Source organism: Stomoxys calcitrans, chromosome 5 (genome assembly GCF_963082655.1).
Source record: "Stomoxys calcitrans chromosome 5, idStoCalc2.1, whole genome shotgun sequence".
Taxonomy (NCBI): domain Eukaryota; kingdom Metazoa; phylum Arthropoda; class Insecta; order Diptera; family Muscidae; genus Stomoxys; species Stomoxys calcitrans.
The window spans coordinates 122277175-122297243 of record NC_081556.1 but is presented as its reverse complement, the minus strand read 5'-3'; the positions used below and the strand labels follow the sequence as shown (position 1 = coordinate 122297243).

At 38.4% G+C, this 20069-nt stretch overlaps 1 protein-coding gene across 1 annotated transcript; it reads left to right on the top strand.

Annotated features, from left to right (window-relative positions):
- Nucleotides 1–9764: 9764 nt before the first annotated feature.
- Nucleotides 9765–14907, top strand: LOC106088047 (uncharacterized). Its single transcript, XM_013253343.2, has 4 exons — nt 9765–10052; nt 14279–14379; nt 14455–14611; nt 14685–14907. The coding sequence occupies exons 1-4, from the start codon at nt 9914–9916 to the stop codon at nt 14816–14818; spliced, it is 531 nt and encodes a 176-aa protein (XP_013108797.1). The 5' UTR covers nt 9765–9913; the 3' UTR covers nt 14819–14907.
- The last annotated feature ends 5162 nt before the right edge of the window (nt 14908–20069 follow it).

The window sequence follows — 20069 nt, the reverse complement described above, 5'->3', positions numbered from 1 at the left end:
GGGGATCCCCTAGGGTGAGAGGGTCCAGTACAAATCTATAGGGTAGAGTACAAATCTGACATGAAAATGTATTCCTTGTTGTCTGAGAGGCATTCGCACCCCCAAAAGGCCCCAGCAGGTCATATTTACCGATTGGAACAATATGTGACTCAATTGAAAGGTATTTAGCAGTTAAATATGTAAATGGTGTTAAAATTAGGGTACGAGTACACCCAGGCTCAAAACCGCCCCAAAAATAGCGCCCAAAATCAAAAGTGGGCCGATCGGGATAATATGGGCCTCAAATGAAAGGGATTTGGGGGTAAAATATGTAAATAGCGTCAAAAATTTGATCCTCTATAGCCCAAGAATATTGTGCAAAATAAAAAATGGACCGATTCAGACAAGGTATTCATTCATAATGGATGAAGTAAAAGGTATTCAGTTGCATAATACGAATATGATGTCAAAAATTGAATCCAAGCGCCGCCCCAAGCCAAAAACCACAACAAAAGTACCGCCCAAAATCAAAAGTGGACCGATCGGGACAATATGGGACTCCAATGAAAGGTATTCGAGAGTAGAGTACGAATATGATTATCGAATATTAACAATTGGGTGTTACTAACAAAGGGGCCACCCCCAAACCCAAACCGTCCCAAGTGGGCATATTAGACGATCATGATAATATGGGACTCAAATAAAAGGTATTCGGCAGTAGATTACGAATATGGTATTAAAATTGAGGGTCAAGTTATAGGTGGTTGCCAACCCCTCCATACACCTCCAAAAATGTGAATATTTTTCAATAATGGGTATATGGGGTTCAATAAAAAGTAAAGGGTGATTTTTTTGAGGTTAGGATTTTCATGCATTAGTATTTGACAGATCACGTGGGATTTCAGACATGGTGTCAAAGAGAAAGATGCTCAGTATGCTTTGACATTTCATCATGAATAGACTTACTAACGAGCAACGCTTGCAAATCATTGAATTTTATTACCAAAATCAGTGTTCGGTTCGAAATGTGTTCATTCACCGTAACGTTGCGTCCAACAGCATCTTTGAAAAAATACGGTCCAATGATTCCACCAGCGTACAAACCACACCAAACAGTGCATTTTTCGGGATGCATGGGCAGTTCTTGAACGGCTTCTGGTTGCTCTTCACTCCAAATGCGGCAATTTTGCTTATTTACGTAGCCATTCAACCAGAAATGAGCCTCATCGCTGAACAAAATTTGTCAAAATTTGAACACATTTCGAACCGAACACTGATTTTGGTAATAAAATTCAATGATTTGCAAGCGTTGCTCGTTAGTAAGTCTATTCATGTTGAAATGTCAAAGCATACTGAGCATCTTTCTCTTTGACACCATGTCTGAAATCCCACGTGATCTGTCAAATACTAATGCATGAAAATCCTAACCTCAAAAAAATCACCCTATATTTGGTACTAAACAAAATATACTGGGGAGATACATATGGTAGTAAGTAAGAAACTAATTTTTCGCGTGGTACTAATGAAGGTATATCAGAGCGGGCCGGGTACAGCAAGTCTATTATATACAAATTAAAGTGTTGCGCTGTGTTTGTTCCGAATAAATTCCAAAACGGCTGTATCGATATTCATGAAATGTTCACAGATAGTATAGTTTGTTCCCCCAGAGAAAATGGGATATTAAAATTTTTGATATCCGCGATTTTCAAACACGTCAGATTACGGAGATGGGTTCATCGATTTAAGCGAAATGGTAACCCAAAAACACAAAATTAGTATAATACTTTGAAGTCAAAAAACTGTGGGGGACGCCCTACCCCATAACCCACCCAAACGGACACATTTACATACGTGTTGCTATGCTATTGGAGATATAGCAGGTTATGAACCGATTCGGATCATACTTGACTTAGATGTTGGAGACTATAGTAGATGCCATTGTGAAATTTCAGACAAATCGGATAAGAATTAGGGCCTCTGGAGGCTCAAGATTTAAAATCGGGAGAACGGTTTATATGGGAGCTATATTAGATTTTGTAGTGATTCAAACCATATTTGGCACGTAGGTTAAAGACCATAAGAAAGAAGTAAACTCGGGAGATCGGTTCAATGGGAGTTATATCAGGTTTTAAACCGATTAAGGCCTTACATGGCACGTATGTTAGAGGTGATAGGAGAAAACACTGTAAAATATTTCATCCAAGTCGGATAACTAATACGTCCTTTAAAGGCTCAAAAAGCACAATCGAGAGATCAGATTATATGGGAGCTATATAAGGTTTTAACCCGAATTCGAATCATACTTGGCACATGTGTTCAATATCATAGAAAACGGTTCGGTTTAGTGATCAGTTTATACGGGAGCTTCATCTAAATATGGACCGATATACAACATAAAGACGAACGGACGTAGCTAGATCGATTTGAAGTGTAATGGCGATCAAGAATTTATATACTTTAAGGGGTCTTACATCAATATTTCGATGTGTTACAAAAGGAACGACGAGATTAAGTTTCAATGAAAATCATTTTTATATTTTGGTTTCTTCAGAGTTGACATCACTTTGCCCAATGACTAGGATATTTCTTCTTTTTTTCAATAGCCACGCATACACTAAAACATTTTTATATGATTATCGTACTTGTGATGATGTCAGCCCCATGCAACTGCTGCAAAATGAATTAAAACACCTAGCATGGGCATCAGCAACACTGTAAACAAAACTTTGTTACTTTCCAACCGTGACCAATTCCACTATCCTTTCGTGGCCTCTACACCAAATGGGAATAAAATACTATTTGCATTTTTAGCCATTTTGTTACCAGTATATGGAAGAGTACATGTGTTTGTATCTGGGTATTCATTACAGACTACTTACAATTTGTAAGAATGAGTTCATGGATTTTGTTTTTGTTATTGGCAAAGAAAATTGATGTGCATTGTAATTGAAAGTTTTAATTTTTCTTTCAAATACTCTTTCATAAGCTTTTACCAGAGTTAGAAAGTTAATACAAAAATCTAGAAAGTTTAAAAAAATAAATAAAATTGATATTGAATATTTAATTTTTTTAAAATTAAGAAATAACCATACGCCATAGGATGGTGGTCCCAAAAGTTGTAAACAACTCTTGGTATCAGCAAGTCCTTGTACTTTGTTGTTGTCTGCTTACCGGTCTTTGAGAATCGAACTAGGTTAGGTTAGCATGTCGGCGTCGGCCATCATGTAACCCATTGTGATTCCTCATGAGTTATTCCTCTTCTCTCAACAGTAAGACCTGCCAGGAAGACAGGTTTCATTATACTTTCTCTTACCACTTTGCTGCTTCGATGAAGGCCATGTATTTTAGTGGGTTAAACCCTGTGAGTTCTTCTAGTGCCTGAAAGAAGAAAAAAAATCATTCATTTTATTTTTATTTTGGGTAGCGCAAGGGATTGGCATAGGAAATGAAAACAGTCCTCTGTAGCATCTATAGCGTTACACCAGCGGCAATGTGTGTTTACTTAACTTATTGCGTCCAGTTATAATCGTAATGACCGCACCTTAATGAATTTTCTCCAGAGAGTCTATGTTCTGCGTTCGTCCTATATCATTGCTCATCCGTAAGGAGACATGGATATCGAGTTCGTTGCAATATATACCACATCCTGCTCCATTCTCCATTTTCTATCCATCTGTAAAAATGTTAATGCCTGAAAACCTAACCCATCCTTTCTGTCACTCTGCCAGGGTACGTAACTTTATGCGCCGTCCTCTATCCACCGCGTTCATACATATCTGGAAGTCCATCTGAGAGACCGCCAAGTTACTATCCAATATACGTATATGTTCTTTAGGTGGCCCACAAATCAAGCTAAGATGCGACAATCTGAGAAGAGTCCTCTTCCCTGTTTCCCTTATCAACTAGTCCATAGGCTGAATTCCCCACATTAGTGCGACCCTATTCACCCTGTAATGGTTACGGACATATGACATAAAATCCGTCACCGACCACCAGATATGGCAGCCATATGCCAGTAATGGCGGTACCACCGCCGAGAATAACCAGTGAAGTCTGGGCCTCAAACCCTACTTCTGACACGAACACAATGCAGCAGTGGCATTTGTAATTCTTGACCCCATGTTCAATTTCCTATCCAATTTGCTGTCTAAAATCTCCCACAAAAAATTTCGCCGTCTGCGATAACTGAAAAGTCATCCCCTGCATATGTGAAACCTAAAGACCGGTATCTACTGGCCACGCGTAAACAGGACCAATTCCGTTTCCCCGCATTCACACCCAGGTCACAACCCATTGTCCATGTAGTAGTATAGCACCAACCAAAAAAACTCAGGAATTGTGTCACAAAACGTTCCAGTGGCGAGAATTAACAGATCGGCCGCTTACGCATGAACTCTACCACCAATCTTCTCCAATCCGTGAATCACGAGAATCCAGAGCACAGGCGATATCACCCCTCCCTTAGGTGGTCCCCTAACGACATTCACCTTCACTCTCTCGGCATCAATAGTAGCCGCTATCTCCCTTCCCGACATTAATCCGAGTTTTTGTCCATAAGCGAAGTGGACTAAGTCAACTTTCGGTTGATTCACAATTTAATTTTTATACCCTCCACCATAGGACGGGGCATACTAACATCGTTATTCCGTTTGTAGCACATACAAATTTTTGTTTAATACCACATAAAGTATATGTTTTCTTGATCACCATGACATTTTAAGTCGATATAGTCATGCCTGTCTGTCTGTCTATCTGTGGAAAGCACGTTGACTTTCGAAGGAGTGAAGCCGGGCGCTTGATATTTTGCAAAAATGCTTCTATTTGTGTCGATCCCATATATACCGATCTTCCAAATATATTTATTGAGCCTTTAGAGAGTGCAACTCTTATTCGATTTGACTGAAATTTTGTACTATGACGATTTCTATGACATTCAATAGATGTGCCAAGTTTGGTTCGAACCGGTCTAAAACCTGGCACTCCTATAACTCCCTTATAAACCGATCTCTCGATTATACTTCTTGATCCTTTAGAGCGCTACCTGAAATTCCGCACAATGACTTCTCCTATGACCTACAACATACATGTCAAGTATGGCTTGAATTGATCTAAAATCTGGCATTGCGCCCATATAAACCGATCTACCGATTGAATTTCTTGAGACCCAGAGGGAGCAGTTCTTGTCTGATTTGGCTGAAATTTTGCACAACGACTTTTCCTATGGTCTCGAGCTAAGTATGGCCCATATCGGTCCATAACCTGATATAGCTTTAATACTATAGCTATTCTTATCCATTATCCTTTTTTGCCTATAAAGAGATAACGGGCAATGAACTTGACAAACGCTTAGAACACTTTTTTATACCCACCACTGTAGGATAGGGGATATATTCATTTAGTCATTCCGTTTTCAACACATCGAAATATAAATTTCCGACCCTACAAAGCATATATATTTCGGATCGTCATAAAATTCTAAGACGATTCAACGATGTCCGTGTGTCTGTACGTCTATCCGTCTGTCCGTCCGTCTGTTGTAATCACTCTAGAGGCTTTAAAAATTGAGTGGGTTATTTTAAGCCTTCCGACATCTGACCCAAATATGGTTCAGATCGGACTTATTTAGATATAGCTGCCTTATAGACCGATCTCCAGATAAAGGGTCTGAAACCCATAAAAGCTATATTTTTTATCCGATTTCGCTGCAATTTGGAATAGTACGCAGTTTTAAGCCTCCCAACATCCGACTCAAATATGGTACAGATCGGACTATATTAAGATATAGCTGCCATAACACCGATCCTCCGATAAAGGGTCTGAAGCCCATAAAAGCTTTATTTTTTGACCGATTTCCAAAAATTTTAAACAGTGAGTTATTTGTAGCCTCCTGACACCCGACCTAAATATGGTTCTGATCAGACTATATTTAGATATAACTGCCATATAGACCGATCTGCCGAAAAGGGGACCGAAGCCCATAAAAACTTTATTTATTACCCGATTTCGCTGAAATTTGAAACAGTGAGTTTTTCTGAGCCTCGCGATATCCGACCTTAATATGGTTCAGATCGGTTTATAATTGGATATATCTGCCAAAAAGATCAATATTTTGTTCTACAAAATTGAATAGTGGCATATATATTAGACCACTCAATGTCCGTGCCGAACTTGGGTCCTTAAGTTATCCAATTTTCACCGCATTGTGGCGAAATGGGGTTTACATATAAACCCGAGGTTGTGGGTGTCCAAAGTTCGGCCCGGCCGAACTTAATGCTTTTTTACTTGTTATATTTCTTTGTTTAAAATTGGGTTAGCATATAATTCCGTATTCTAGAATTACAATTAGTCTGTCTGTGTTAAATGAAAACAAAGATAATGTCTAACTAAGTCCTTCGTATTCCATGCGGCATAGACATGCCCTACCTTTTGCAGAAAATTTTGAAGTAGATTGCGTGTAACTTGTAATAAAAAAGTACCTAGCACACTTGCCTTTGTATATGAACTGAACTTTGACACTGAAAAGCACAAGTGTGTTAATCCTTATGTATATGTATACGAGGGCTGCTTTATCTATTTCTGGCCTAGGCAAAACTTTGTGTTGCCAGTTCCAATCTGACATAAAATTTGATATTTTCCACCAAAATCGTGGCCCAATCACCATTGTTTTGAAAAAACACCATTTGTATTGTTTTGAAAAAAAAAAAAATAATTATTTCCCACAACTTTCTTTGTATCACGATGAACTTAAATCTTTGTATGAGGATGAAACACCATCCTATGGCCTATGCTTGCTTAAAGTCGAATCCCATGATGGTCATCCAAATACGGCCGTTGTACCAGAGAACATTGATCCCTTGCGTCAACTTATAATGCAAGATCGTCATTAAGCGTACCGTGAGATAGAGGCATCCTTGGACATTTGTCCCACCAGCATACATTAGATATTGCATGCACACCTGGCCGTAAAAAAGGTTTGTTCTCTTTGTCGATCTGTGCAAAGAAATGCTGAAAATTTTGAAAAATATCAATTGGCCGGGTCTATGAAGATGAGACAAGTCCAACGAAAGTTGTAGGGAAGAAGCACTTAGAAGCAAATGGTTTCCTGATTCTGCGGCAAAACGGGTGGCAACTTTACCACTTGAGCAACGTAGGACGGTAATTTTTGACTGGTACACCACAATTTGTTTGCCTGAACTTTTCGGAGAAATTCGAAAAACTAACAAGATTTATGATCCTAAAACTCTCACCGAAAAGGAGAGAGGCTCCCGTCTAGATTTGGAAATGATGTGGTCCCTTGGAGAACATTCCATGCCAAAAAGATCTAAGGCGAACAATATTAATACGGATCCAAGACGCTTTGCTGATGTTGCTAGGGACAGCTTGGTGATGGTAGTTGTCGATAAAGGAGAAGAACAGGGCTGCATACCTAGGAACAATTGGAGTGGGATAGTCAATTTCTAATGTCCTTGCAGAATGACCTGGGCCTCCTCCAGTTTGTAACAGCAGACGCAGCACTAAATTTAGTCAAGGGAGAAGATATTCCTTTTCGACGAATTGCACACGCTGGGGTACCAAGTCCATACATGGGAGACTAAGGGACTGTAATCAACCACTGACTAGAAGCTGGTGGATTGGATGAGGCTGATGGCGACCGGAGACATGCTTTTTTCGTACAAAACTCCGGCTGTCTTACAGACCTCAACAAGTCTGAAGGAGTTGTATCCTTCTGATTCAACAAGTTGTGACTGAAAGTGTATAGAAGCGGTGGGGTTAGGCAATCAGAAGGCGACTCAGCAGTTGTTGCTGAACACTTGCCTGAGGAATTATCGACCACATCTCTAAGGTCTGGAGGATTGCAGGAGACTGGAAGCCCCTCTGCCACGATCGAAACAGGAGGGGAAGACGTCGAGACAGGACCCGACAAGTACTGTGTGGGTGGGTCATCCTGTTGGATTGGGCTCAAGGGGTGCGTCAGCGGGGAAGCACGGAACTCTTTGTTTGCCCATAAACAAATTTCGGGTAAAGAACTTGAAAATGCAAACCATGGTATGGGGATTATAAAATTCGTCCTGGCCGAACTTATCACGCTTTTACTTATTGTCATTTGAATCAATAAAAAATATTTCCACAATAAAACCAGTACTAAACAATGTGGGAGATATATCCAATTTCGAAGCAATTTTGATGGACCTCGACGGATGTTTTCAGATGGGTTATTAAACATTCAAATTTCGAGCAAATATGTTCAAACTGTAATTACAACGGTTGACAAATACCCAAAACCTGACGAACATTTATATAGGAGATATATCTAAATCTGAACCGATTTGGAACAAACTTGTCATATATTGTGGGAATTGTCGAGGAAAACGTTGGACAAAGTTTTGGCAAGATTGGTCAATAAATGCGCTTACAGTGGCTCTAGAAGTGAAAGTCGGGCGATATACATATATGGCAGCTATATCTAAATCTGAACCGATTTCTATGAATTTCACCAGCATTTTTAAAAGTCATAAGAAAATCCCGCCTGCCAAATTACTAGAGAATCAGTTAACAAATGAGCATTTTATTGCAATATTTCTCAAAATCGGACGAACATATATATGGAAGCTGTATCTAAATCTGAACCGATTTCAACCAAACTATTCAAATATTGTGGAAGTCGCTGAGAGAAAGCGTAGTGCAAAATTTTTGGCAAGATTGGTCGATAAATGCCCATGCAGTGGCTCTAGGAGTGAAAATCGAGCGATACATATATGAGAGCTATATCTAAATCTGAACCGATTTCCATGAAATTCACCAGTAATGTCGAGAGTCAAGAGAAAATTCTTCCCGCCAAATTTTGAGAGAATAGGTTAACAAATGACTATTTTATTGCATTATTATTGCAAATCGGACGAATATATATATGAGAGCTATATCCAAATCTGAACGGATTTTTTCCAATTTCAATAGGCTTCGTTTCTAGGCCGAAAAATATGTCTGTACCAAATTTTGAGACGATCGGATGGAAACTGCGACCTGTACTTTGAACACAAATTAACATGAACAGACAGACAGACAGACGATCAGAAAGTGATTCTGAGTCGATCGGTATACTTATCAATGGGCCTATCTATCTTCCTTCTGGGTGTTACAAACAAATGCACTAGTTCTGAATTGGTATCACTTCGTGTAGGCTACCCTCTACCGCCAAATACTTTGAGTATGAGTCCAATATTGGCCCAATGGGCCTACTTGCCAGCTTGGGGTTTCTTTTGGGGAGGGGTTATACCCCTGATACTTGACTCAGAATTTGGGTATTATATACCTAAAAGCCTTTCATTCCAATATTGCCCACATCGGCCTCCCGCATTTTTCCTTTCTCACTTATTTATATAAAGAACATAAAAAAAATTAAATAAATTAGCTTAAAATGTATGCTATGCTTATAAATTTTACATTACGCCAAATATCTGCTATTTTCTATGGATGGCACCACATCTCAAAACAAAACTGTTGCTTGCTTAACATGCTGTTGTACTACGAGCATTGTATACATATACGAGTATGTATACAAAATACAAATTAACTTTGTCTACGTCACATATTTTGGGCGTTCTAGCGTCTGTTGCTCCCGCATTTGCTTGACCCCTTTGCAGTATGTTTTGCTATGCGTTTTCGCATGCTTTCGCTTTTGTTTGTATTCAATAGAGTTGCGCATGCAAAGATGGGGCACGATGTCATCTGGAGGTGTGTATGTATAGTCAACATTGTTGCTGACAGCAGTGCTTCAATTGTTTTGAAATGCTAATGCCAGTCCAATTTGGTCCGCTAACAAGAGTCTAGTGTTTAAATGATTATCGGTGGTACGCGCAAAAAAATCATTTCGTTATAAGAAATAAAAAAAAAACTTCTTTCGACTCGCAGACACGTACGAAAAACGCAACGCACAATGGGCTGTTGCAACGTCAGGGTGCTGAGTTTGATTGTGGCTTGGTTCACTACAATAGTATCGGCTATATTTTTTTTCGGTCTTCTGGGCTTTGCCTGTATAATTGATCATGAATTTGCTGAAGAGGAACATTTGAATGGTAATTGAATAATCCACACCAAATTGCAATACAATTGAGAGTGAATTAATGTGATAAACAAAATAAAATATCTGAAATGTTGAAAAAATATTTCTTTTATGTTTATTTAAAACGAGCTATTATGGAAAAAAAGCAAATAAACAAATAAGACAGATTAAAGTTGGACTAAGTCAACCTTTGATTGCACTGCAGCACAATTGATATAAAAACATATTGTAGTAATTTAAAAGAATTTAGAGAAAACCAAGTACTAAAGGTTTAACTTCAACCGGGCGTAAACTTGGCTACCAACCACAATGGATTTACCTAAAAAATCGGGTTATATTTGAATTCTTTCAAAAACTGAATCGAGTAATGATAACGGCTTTTAGGGTTTTTATGGGTCGGGCCGAATCTTATATACCCGCCACCATGGGTCGCATTTGCCAAGTTCTTTGCCTGGTATCACTTTATAGGCAATATAAGGATAATGGATAAGAATGCTGTGCTATTGGAGCTTTATCAGGTTTGGATGTTGTAAATCATAGTAGAAGTCATTGTGCAAAATTTCAGAAAAATCAGATAGGAATAGCGCCCTAGAGAGGCTTAAGAAGTAAATCGGGAGATCGGTTTATATGTGCGATCTATCAGGTTTTACACCGAGTCGGTCTATACTTGGCACGTGTGTTGAAGGTTATAGGAGAAGGTGATGTGCGAAATTTCAGAAAAGTCGAATTTGATACTTCATTAAGACCATACTTGACAGCCGTTGTGTAAAATTTCAGCCAAATCGAATAAAAATTACTCTATCTAGAAGCTCGAGAAGTATAATCGGGATCTTATTCACGAATTGGCGTAGTATGAATAACTTGTTCATGTATAGAGCCGAATAGATAATGTCTACTTATCTTGCTACTTTTTATTTGAAACTCCCATAAAGTACGCTTGAAAGAATCTTGAATGCACATATTTCTCTGTAGCTGGTGCTTTCTGTTTGCCTCCTTTCTTGGGGCCAAGAGAAAGTGTGCTGAAATTCAAACTATCGGGAATGCATTTTTCGGCCAGATTGAGCAGAAGATTTGAGTTGAGGCATACGCCTGATCAGCGTGTCGCCTTCGGTCGTAAATAGAACAGCTTGCATCCCATCGGCTCCTGCTGCGTTGTTGTTGTTTAACAGGGTTACTGTTACGCTGACCCGTTCTGAAAAGGTTATGCATATTCTATACCGCCGCTCAGTGGGTTCACTTTAGCCGCGACAATTGGAAGAAAACAGCTATAAATACATTTTTGCCGTATTTTAAAATTTAAGGACTTCTTTCTAACTTCTATACAAATTTCCTCTTCCTTCTTCATTCTATTAGAATGCCATCAATTTGATTACTCACTTTTTGAAAACCACTTTTATTACATTAATTGGCTATGAGAGATCATTTGTCCCATAAGCCGAACGTAGAAAAGCGTTCCAAGTGCCTCAATCTTCTGCTCTCCTTCTATAATCTCTGACACCAAGTTTCGAGGTGTCTCTCACCACTTGATCTTTCCATCGGGCTCTTGGCCGTCCCGGTTTGCCTATATCATCGCGATCGCCTTCAAAAGACTACTTCGCTGGAGCTTCTTCATTCATTTGACAATATGACCAGACTATTTAAGAAATCACACGATAGGCTGTCACCTTGTCTGAAACCTCGTTTGGTATTGAATGGTTCGGAGAGATTCTTTCCTATTCTTACTGAAGAACGCGTATCAGCAAGTGTCATCCTGCAGAGTCTTATTGGTCTTGCAGGGATACCTCACTCAGATATGGCTTGAAATACAGTTGAACAAATAGGGGTATCGAAAGCGGCTTTGTAGTCAACAAAGAGATGGTAGGTGTTGATTTGTCCTTCTTGGGTCTTTTCCAAGGTTTGGCGCAGTGTGAATATCTGGTCTACGGTGGATTTACCAGGTCTAAGGCCGCACTAATAGGGCCCAATTATTTCATTGTCTTTAGGTTTTAATCTTTCACACAGCACGCCCGAGAGTATCTTGTTTGCGATGGGGAGGAGACTTATTCCTCCGTAGTTGGCACATTCCATTTTGTCTCTTTTCTTGTGTACGGGACATAGCATGCTGAGATTTACAATCATCGGGTATGCGCTATTCTAACCAGATCGCGCAGACAAGCTGATGCATAATGCTGATGCCTTATCAGCGTGTCGCGTCCGGTCTTATATAGTTCACCGGCAACCCGTCAGCTCCTGCTGTTTTGCTATTCTTCAGTAGGGACACAGCTACATGGATCTCATTATGATTAGGAGGTAAACATTCTATATCATAATCAGATATTGGTTCTGCGGTATCCGCTTCGTCGCCAACGTCGGACACTTGCAGCTGTGTAAAATATTCTTTCCATATCCTCATCACACTATCTGTATCAGTTACCAGATTTCCTTCTTTGTCTGTGCTGGAGGATGTGCCTGTAGAGTTTCCGGACTTCTATCTGACCCCTGTACATCTCAATTCGCTCACACTCACGTCTTTCCATTTCCCTTTTCTTTCTGCACTATAGACGTTTGTCCTCCTTCCTTTTCTCCCGATGCCCCTCCTTCATTTGGTGCGTTGCTGCTGTATGCCGCATTCTTCGCTTCAGTAGTATTTCGTCACGTTTGGTCGTACCATGCGTTCATTGGGGGAGGCTTCCTGTACCAAGTATGGGTTCGCGCATTTTCCATGGAATAGGCAATGGATTGCTACTGCGCCGTTATAACATCGCGAGAAGTAGTACTTCCATCAAGCAGTTGGGTCAGTCGAGTGGAGTATAGCGTTGCTATCTATTGTCTTTGCAGCTTTTTATTATCCAGCTTCCGTGGGGTGTCCGATCGAACCGTTTCTGCAACAAGGTAATGATCCGAATCTATATTTACTCCACGGATCGATTGTACATCTTACACGCTGGATGAATGCCTTCATGTCGATCAAGCCATGTCCGTCTGTCTGTCGAAAGAACGCAAACTTTCGAAGGAGTAAAGCTTGGCGCTTGAAAATTTGCGCAAAAACTTCCTATAGGTGTAGGTCGGTTGGGATTGCAAATGGGCTATATGCGCCACTACTAGGCGCAATTTTTATCCGATTTGGCTGAAATCGGCCCATAACCTGATATAGCTGTCATATAAACCGATCTGGGGTCTTGATTCTTGAGCCTCTAGAGGGCGCAATTCTTATGCACGACGTGTTTTGTCATGACTTCCAACAATTGTGCCAAGTATGGTTGAAATCGTTCTATAACCTGTTATAGCTGCCATATAAACCGATCTTGATCTTCTTGAGTCACTAGAGGACGCAATAATTATCCGATTTGACTGGAGTTTTGCGTGAGGTGTGTTGTTATGATTTTCAACCACTATGCCAAGTGTGGGTGAAATCAGTGCTTAACCTGATATAACTGTCATATAAACTGATCTGTGGTCTTGACTTCTTAAGCCTTTAGAGGACGCAATTCTTATCCGATTTCGCTGGAATTTAGCATGACGTGTTTCGTTATGACTTCTAACAAATGTGCTTAGTATGGACTTTTGGACTGTTGGACCAAAGATGTCTTCCTTCCCTATCGTAGGATTAAAATCTCTCAGAACAATTTTAATATCATGGGCGGGACAGCGGTCATATTCTCTCTTGTTGAAAATATCCTTGGTCTGCTAGTCCTTGTATTCCGTGGGGGCATGGACATAGATGAGGCTGATGATGAAAAATTTGGTTTTTATGCGGATTGTGGTTAGCCTCTCATTCACCGGAGTTAAGCAAGACAACAGATGTTTCAGTCTCCGACTAACCTCAAATCCAGAGACAAATGCATGCCTAGCATTAGGGTGTTAGTTTTTCTATTCCATTATCTCTTCAAAGTATTTGGCTATTTTCGAAAAGGGTGATTGCCAGCCAACCATCATTTCGCTGCACATGCTAGTTCATTAACTTGAACATGTGTTAATGGCATCCACGAATTTAAGGTTCGCGAAAAATAGAACCGTTGCTAGGTATCAATCATCCCCTACGTCATCCTTGTGAAACAACAGAAATTTTTGCTGCATTAATCCTTGGATACGCAAACATTTCGATTGACAAATCTGCACTATGAGGTGCCTATTGATTTTGAATTATTGGTTATATTGATATGTGAGAAGTTGACCCTGTTCATAGGCAAATTTGCAAATATCAAGCATAATAAAATTGTTTTGTTCTTCTTTTCCTTTCTTTCTTTTTTATCCCATTAGAAAGTGAGTTAACCATCCTATTTGTGGCCTGTATTCTTGGATGTCTCGTTGCTGCGTTAACTTTTGCCTTTTGTGTAATGCTGCTTGTGGGTATCTACCAGGTAATTAACTACTAGTTAAAGTTTCGAATCTAAAATATTCGTTATAACACGGTATGGTATTTTTCTCATTTTCAGGATCGCTACAGGTTAATGATGCCCTACGTTTATCTGTTTTATATCATGTTTGTGCTCGGTAGTTTCGTTATACTTGCTGTATTCGTTTATGATTTGGTCGATCATCAGCCAGCAGGAGATGTCTTCTTGGGCCTTATACGCAATATCATCTATCTTGGTAAGTAAACTAATGTAATTTCTATGATTTTTTAATATTTTTCTTTATCTTCCTATGCTTACTTTCCTTTTAGCTTTCGATATAATCCTATTCTCGCCCATTTATCTGCTGTATCAAAAAATGCGCAAGGGACCAGTATTGCCCGAACATCATTCCTTAAGTAATAATGAACCCGTTAATAAGTCCTTGTATGGAGGACAGATATAAGATGCAGCAAATAATTCCACCGAGAGAAGATATTTAATAACCTTAAGATTATATGAAATAAAAATTAAAATAAAAAATAAAATAAAATTAATAAAACATTAATAAATAAATTAATTTGTGATAGGACTCTTCACAAATTTCTTGAAGCTGAAAATAAGGAAAAAAATGTTGTGGGACACTAAAAAAATTTTTGTCCTTATTTTAAAGATTCGAACCAAAGATTAGCAAACTTAATTTAAAGGTGATCAATTTGCCAATTTTTTTTAAGGAAACATTCCCTTTGGTGATAAATATTTTACTTCATATTAAGAATTTTAAGTTAAGGTTAATAAATCCTTAACTTTGCGTCTTGTGTTTAAAGACAAAAATCTAAAATGAAAGTCAAAATATCGTTGAAGGTAAGGAAATTGACCTTGGGACAGCATTGAACCGTAGTTCAAGCAGCAAAATACACATAGGAGCGTCTTTAAATGTTTAATGTTTTAGGGTTAAGATGCTAAGTTTAGAAAAGAATTTTTCTAAAAATAATTATTGAACAGTCATTTATGATGTAAAATAAGAATCCATCAGCTATCAAAATTTGAAACGGATGGTCATGTTCGTTAGTAAATAGAAAAATAAATTTAAAGATAGAACTTTTAATATAAGGTTTTGGTTTTTGGCTCGTTTTTATTGTTAAAATCCTATGAATAAGGAAAAATCTTAAATTTTGGCCCAACTTTTTTTTCAATGCATGGAATAATATGCTCTCATTGTCCAGAACTTCTGCAATATCGAAAAATCGAACTTTCTATACTACTGTGGTATAGGTTATTACAACGATTTGAAAGATGTGTAATTCTCAGAAGTATACCGCTCGACTTAGAATGACTTCATGCCCAGTCTTCTTGTAATCAAGGTTTAATTTACATTGGTTTACCCTTGCTGGTATCTAGAAGGCATCTTCCTTCTTCTGTTCCTGTGGTATCACAATGGACGAAAACGTCTAAGTTATTCTGATGGCAGACAGCCACTTAAACCTAACCTAACCTACCCTTGCTGGTATAGGTATTATACATTATCACTGGTGTGGGTTATTATATATCTGCGTGGTATTTTCCTCTTCTTTACACGTTTTAGTTAACAATTTAAGACAATTTGTTGGAAACATGTTTGTCCAAAGTAGAAAATGGAAAAAAATTCCAAATATCTTACCTACTCTTGCGAATGAGCTTTCCCATGTGATTGATGTTGTAAGAAAATCAAAATATTAAACCATCGTCTGGAAAAATGTCTATTAACAAAAAATAAAAAAGCACAAATAACCACAAATTTCAGATACCGTATATAAACAATGTTGTAGCTTCTGATAATGCATATATTCACAAATCGTTTCAAGGTCATAAATATGTTCGGACTATGTGTGCATCACTCGCCATTGCACAGTGGTCTTGACGGACAAACATGAAAAAATCCAGTGAAGGGCTGGCCAACAATTGTCTAGAAAAATGCTAATACTGAGTGCAGAAACTTGGTATTAGGGTTGGCCTTGATGAGTTATAGTCCCATCGTACACTCAACGACATTTGTTACTCAAAATAGCAAAATGTTTGTTAAAACAAGAGTTTTTGTCTGCTAAAAATGGAAAAGCAGACATGACTGTTGTTTTAGAAAATATTTACGTCCACTGTTTCAAATAACACAATCTGCTGTTTTAAATAGAAAAATCTTCTTAAATTTTGAAGTTGTATTCCTGCTGAACTGCACTGAAAAACCATTGTTATACCCACCACCTTAGGATAGGGGGTATAGTCATTTGTCATTCCGTTTGCAACACATCGAAATATCAATTTTCGACCCTACAAAGTATATATATTTCGGATCGTCGTAAAAATCTAAGACGATTTAACGATGTCCGTGTGTCTGTCCGTCCGTTTGTTGTAATCGATCTACAGTCTTCAAAAATTGAGATATTGAGCTGAAATTTGGCACAGATACGTCTTTTTGATGGACGCTGTTTAAGTTCTTGAACGGGCTAAATAGGACCATATTAGGATATTGCTGTCATACATACCGATCTGCCGATAAAGGGTCTGAAGCCCATAAAAACTTTATTTTTCATCCGATTTTGCTGAAATTTTAAAAAGTGAGTAGTTTTAGGCCTCCCGTTATCTGACCCAAATATGGTTCTGATCGCAATATAATTAGTTATAGCTGCCATATAGACTGATCTGCCGATAAAGCGTCTAAAGCCCATAAAAGCTTTATTTATTACCCAATTTCGCTGAAATTTTAAACAGTGAGTTATTTTAAGCCTCCCCATATCTGACCTTAGTATGGTTCAGATCGGTTTATATTTAGATATAGCTGCCATATAGACCGATCTCTCGATAATGGGTCTGAAGCCCATAAAAGCTTTATTTTTTAACCGATTTATCTGAAATTCGAACCAGTGAGTAGATTCAGGCCTCTCAATTTCGAACCCAAATACGGTTCAGAGAGGACTATATTTAGATATAGCTGTCATATAGACCGATCTGTCGATAAAGGGTCTAAAGCCGATAAAAGCTTTATTTATTACCCCATTTCGCTGAAATTTTAAACGATGGGATATTTTAATCCTCCAGACATCTTAACTAAGTATGGATTAGATCGGACTATATTTAGACATAGTGGAGCAAATATTCTGTCGTAGCCAATTAAAGTAAAGTATTATTTAGATATAGCTGCCATATAGACCGATCTTCCGATAAAGGGTCTGAAGCCCATAAAGGTTTAATTTTTATCCGATATCGCTGGAATTTAACACAGTGAGTAGTTTTAGGCCTCCCAACATCTGATCCAAATATGGTTAAAATCGGACTATATTTAGATATAGCTGCCATATAGACCGATCTCCCGATAAAAGGTCTGAAGCGCATAAAATCCCTATTTATTACCCGATTTCGCTGAAATTTGAAACAGTGCGTAGTTTTAGGTCTCCCGACATCCGCCCCAAATATGGTTTGGATCCGACTATATTTACATATAGCTGCCTTATAGACCGGAGGCCACCGTAGCGCAGAGGTTAGCATGTCCGCCTATGACGCTGAACGCCTGGGTTCGAATTCTGGCGAGATCATCAGAACAAATTTTCAGCGGTGGTTTTCCCCTTCTAATGCTGGCAACATTTGTGAGGTACTATGCCATGTAAAACTTCTCTCCAAAGAAGTGTCGCACTGCGATACGCCGTTCGGACTCGGCTATAAAAAGGAGGCCACTTGTCATTGAGCTTAAATTGATTCGGACTGCGCTCATTGATAGGTGAGAAGTTTGCCCCTGTTCCTTAGTGGAATGTTCATGGGCAAAATTTGCATTTGCCTTATAGACCGATCTCCAGCCCGAACTTAATGGCTTTTTACTTGTTTTTTTTTTTTTATTATTTTATGACATTATTTTTGTTTGTCGAATCGTATTAGTATTAGTCGAGCTAATGACCACCAGAAATTAGGTTAGGTTGAAAAGAGGGTGCAGATATTAATCCGCCCCATGCCACTATGGACATACACCCAAGCCAGTAATCGGCTTGTTGTGCGCTCTAAAAACTATAAAGTAACCTCTAAAAAGAAAATTTTAAGTTAGGAATTCCGTGCTACTTACAAAATCCTTAATTGTTTTCAATACCACTCCCCTAAGTTGGTTCATGTCTGATATTGTGTCTCTATTGCCGGTATCTGTTGGACGCGAAAGCCCGGCAATGACAAAGGAAATGCTCGTCTCATCATCTTCCCGCATGCCCTACACATGCTATCACTTGCCGCACCGATTTTACATAAGTAAGCTCGTGATCCTATGTGTCCCGTTATGATACCAATAGCAATACTGACCTCCTTCTTGCATCCTTTCAGTAATAGCCTCGTCTTCTCACGACCTGGATCCCCCCATAGGATTTTCACCGTCCTACCGACCGTTTCGTTGTTCCAAATACAAAGAATTGAGCTTGGTCACGGTGTAACATTCCTTTTCTCAATTATTAACATAAATAATCGAAATAAAATTAGATTAAAATTATTTTCAAAGGGTTTTCTTGGTTCATTAGAGGATGGAGTAATCAATAACGGGTTGGTACTAAAACCAATAACGGTCTGGTACTAAAACCAATAACAGATTGGTATTAAAACCAAAACCAGTTCGGAACCAAACTGTACTAATCATTTTATGTTTCATTCATACCATCCGGTATTGTTTTTGTGGCATACGGTGTTGCTTCACTATCAATAAAAATGATCACGTTTGGTACCAACTTTCTTTGGGTGTACAAACTGATAGAGTTTCTTTCTAACTCTGATCAAGATAGCCATGTTACTCGCATTTGAATATAATCCTATGCGCAATACACGCAATGGGGAAATAAAACTCATCGTTTAGAAATTCATGGAAATCGGAGAAAAATATGATTTATTGTTTTTTAGATCAAGAAATGGTAGTTCCATTATTAAGGAAGCAATATCTTTGTATTGTATATGCAGCCCAATATATTGTAGAACATTTTCGAATAGAAGATACCTTAGAAATTAAAATGTCTCTGTACCAAATGCTGGTTTCAGATGGGTTGGTTTATTTTTAAAATTCAGTCTTGTGTACGAAAAAAATTTTTCCAAAAATTTTATCATTATTTAAATTGCTATGCAGTTTGTTTTGATATTTTATGGCAACAATATTAACGTAGTGCTTTGTATTGTTCTATAATGGTCTGCAGCATTTAAAAATTTCCAGACAAATAATTCGTGTGCTAAAATACTTTTTGCATTTTATTGTTGCAGCTTTCACCGCTGTGAAATGCTTTCGTCATACTGAGGAATTCATAAAGATATTCATAAACTAATAGTAGAGAGCTAAAAGATGCTAAGTCATATTATGGAAGAAATTCAAATACAGATAAAAAAAAAAAAACAAGTAAAAACGTGATAAGTTCGGACGGGTCGAATCTTGGAAGACATTCAAATGCAGATAAAACAAGTAAAAGCGTGCTAAGTTCGGCCGGGCCGAATCTTATATACCCTCCACCATGGATCGCATTTGTCGAGTTCCTTTCCCGGCATCTCTTCTTAGGCAAAAAAAGATATAAGAAAAGATTTGCTCTGCTATTAAAGCGATATCAAGATATAGTCCAGTTTGTACCACAATTTAATTACACGTTGGAGACCTGTGTAAAATGTCAGCCAATTCGAATAAGAATTGCGCGCTTTGGGGGCTCAAGAAGTAAAATAGAGAGATCGATTTATATGGGAGC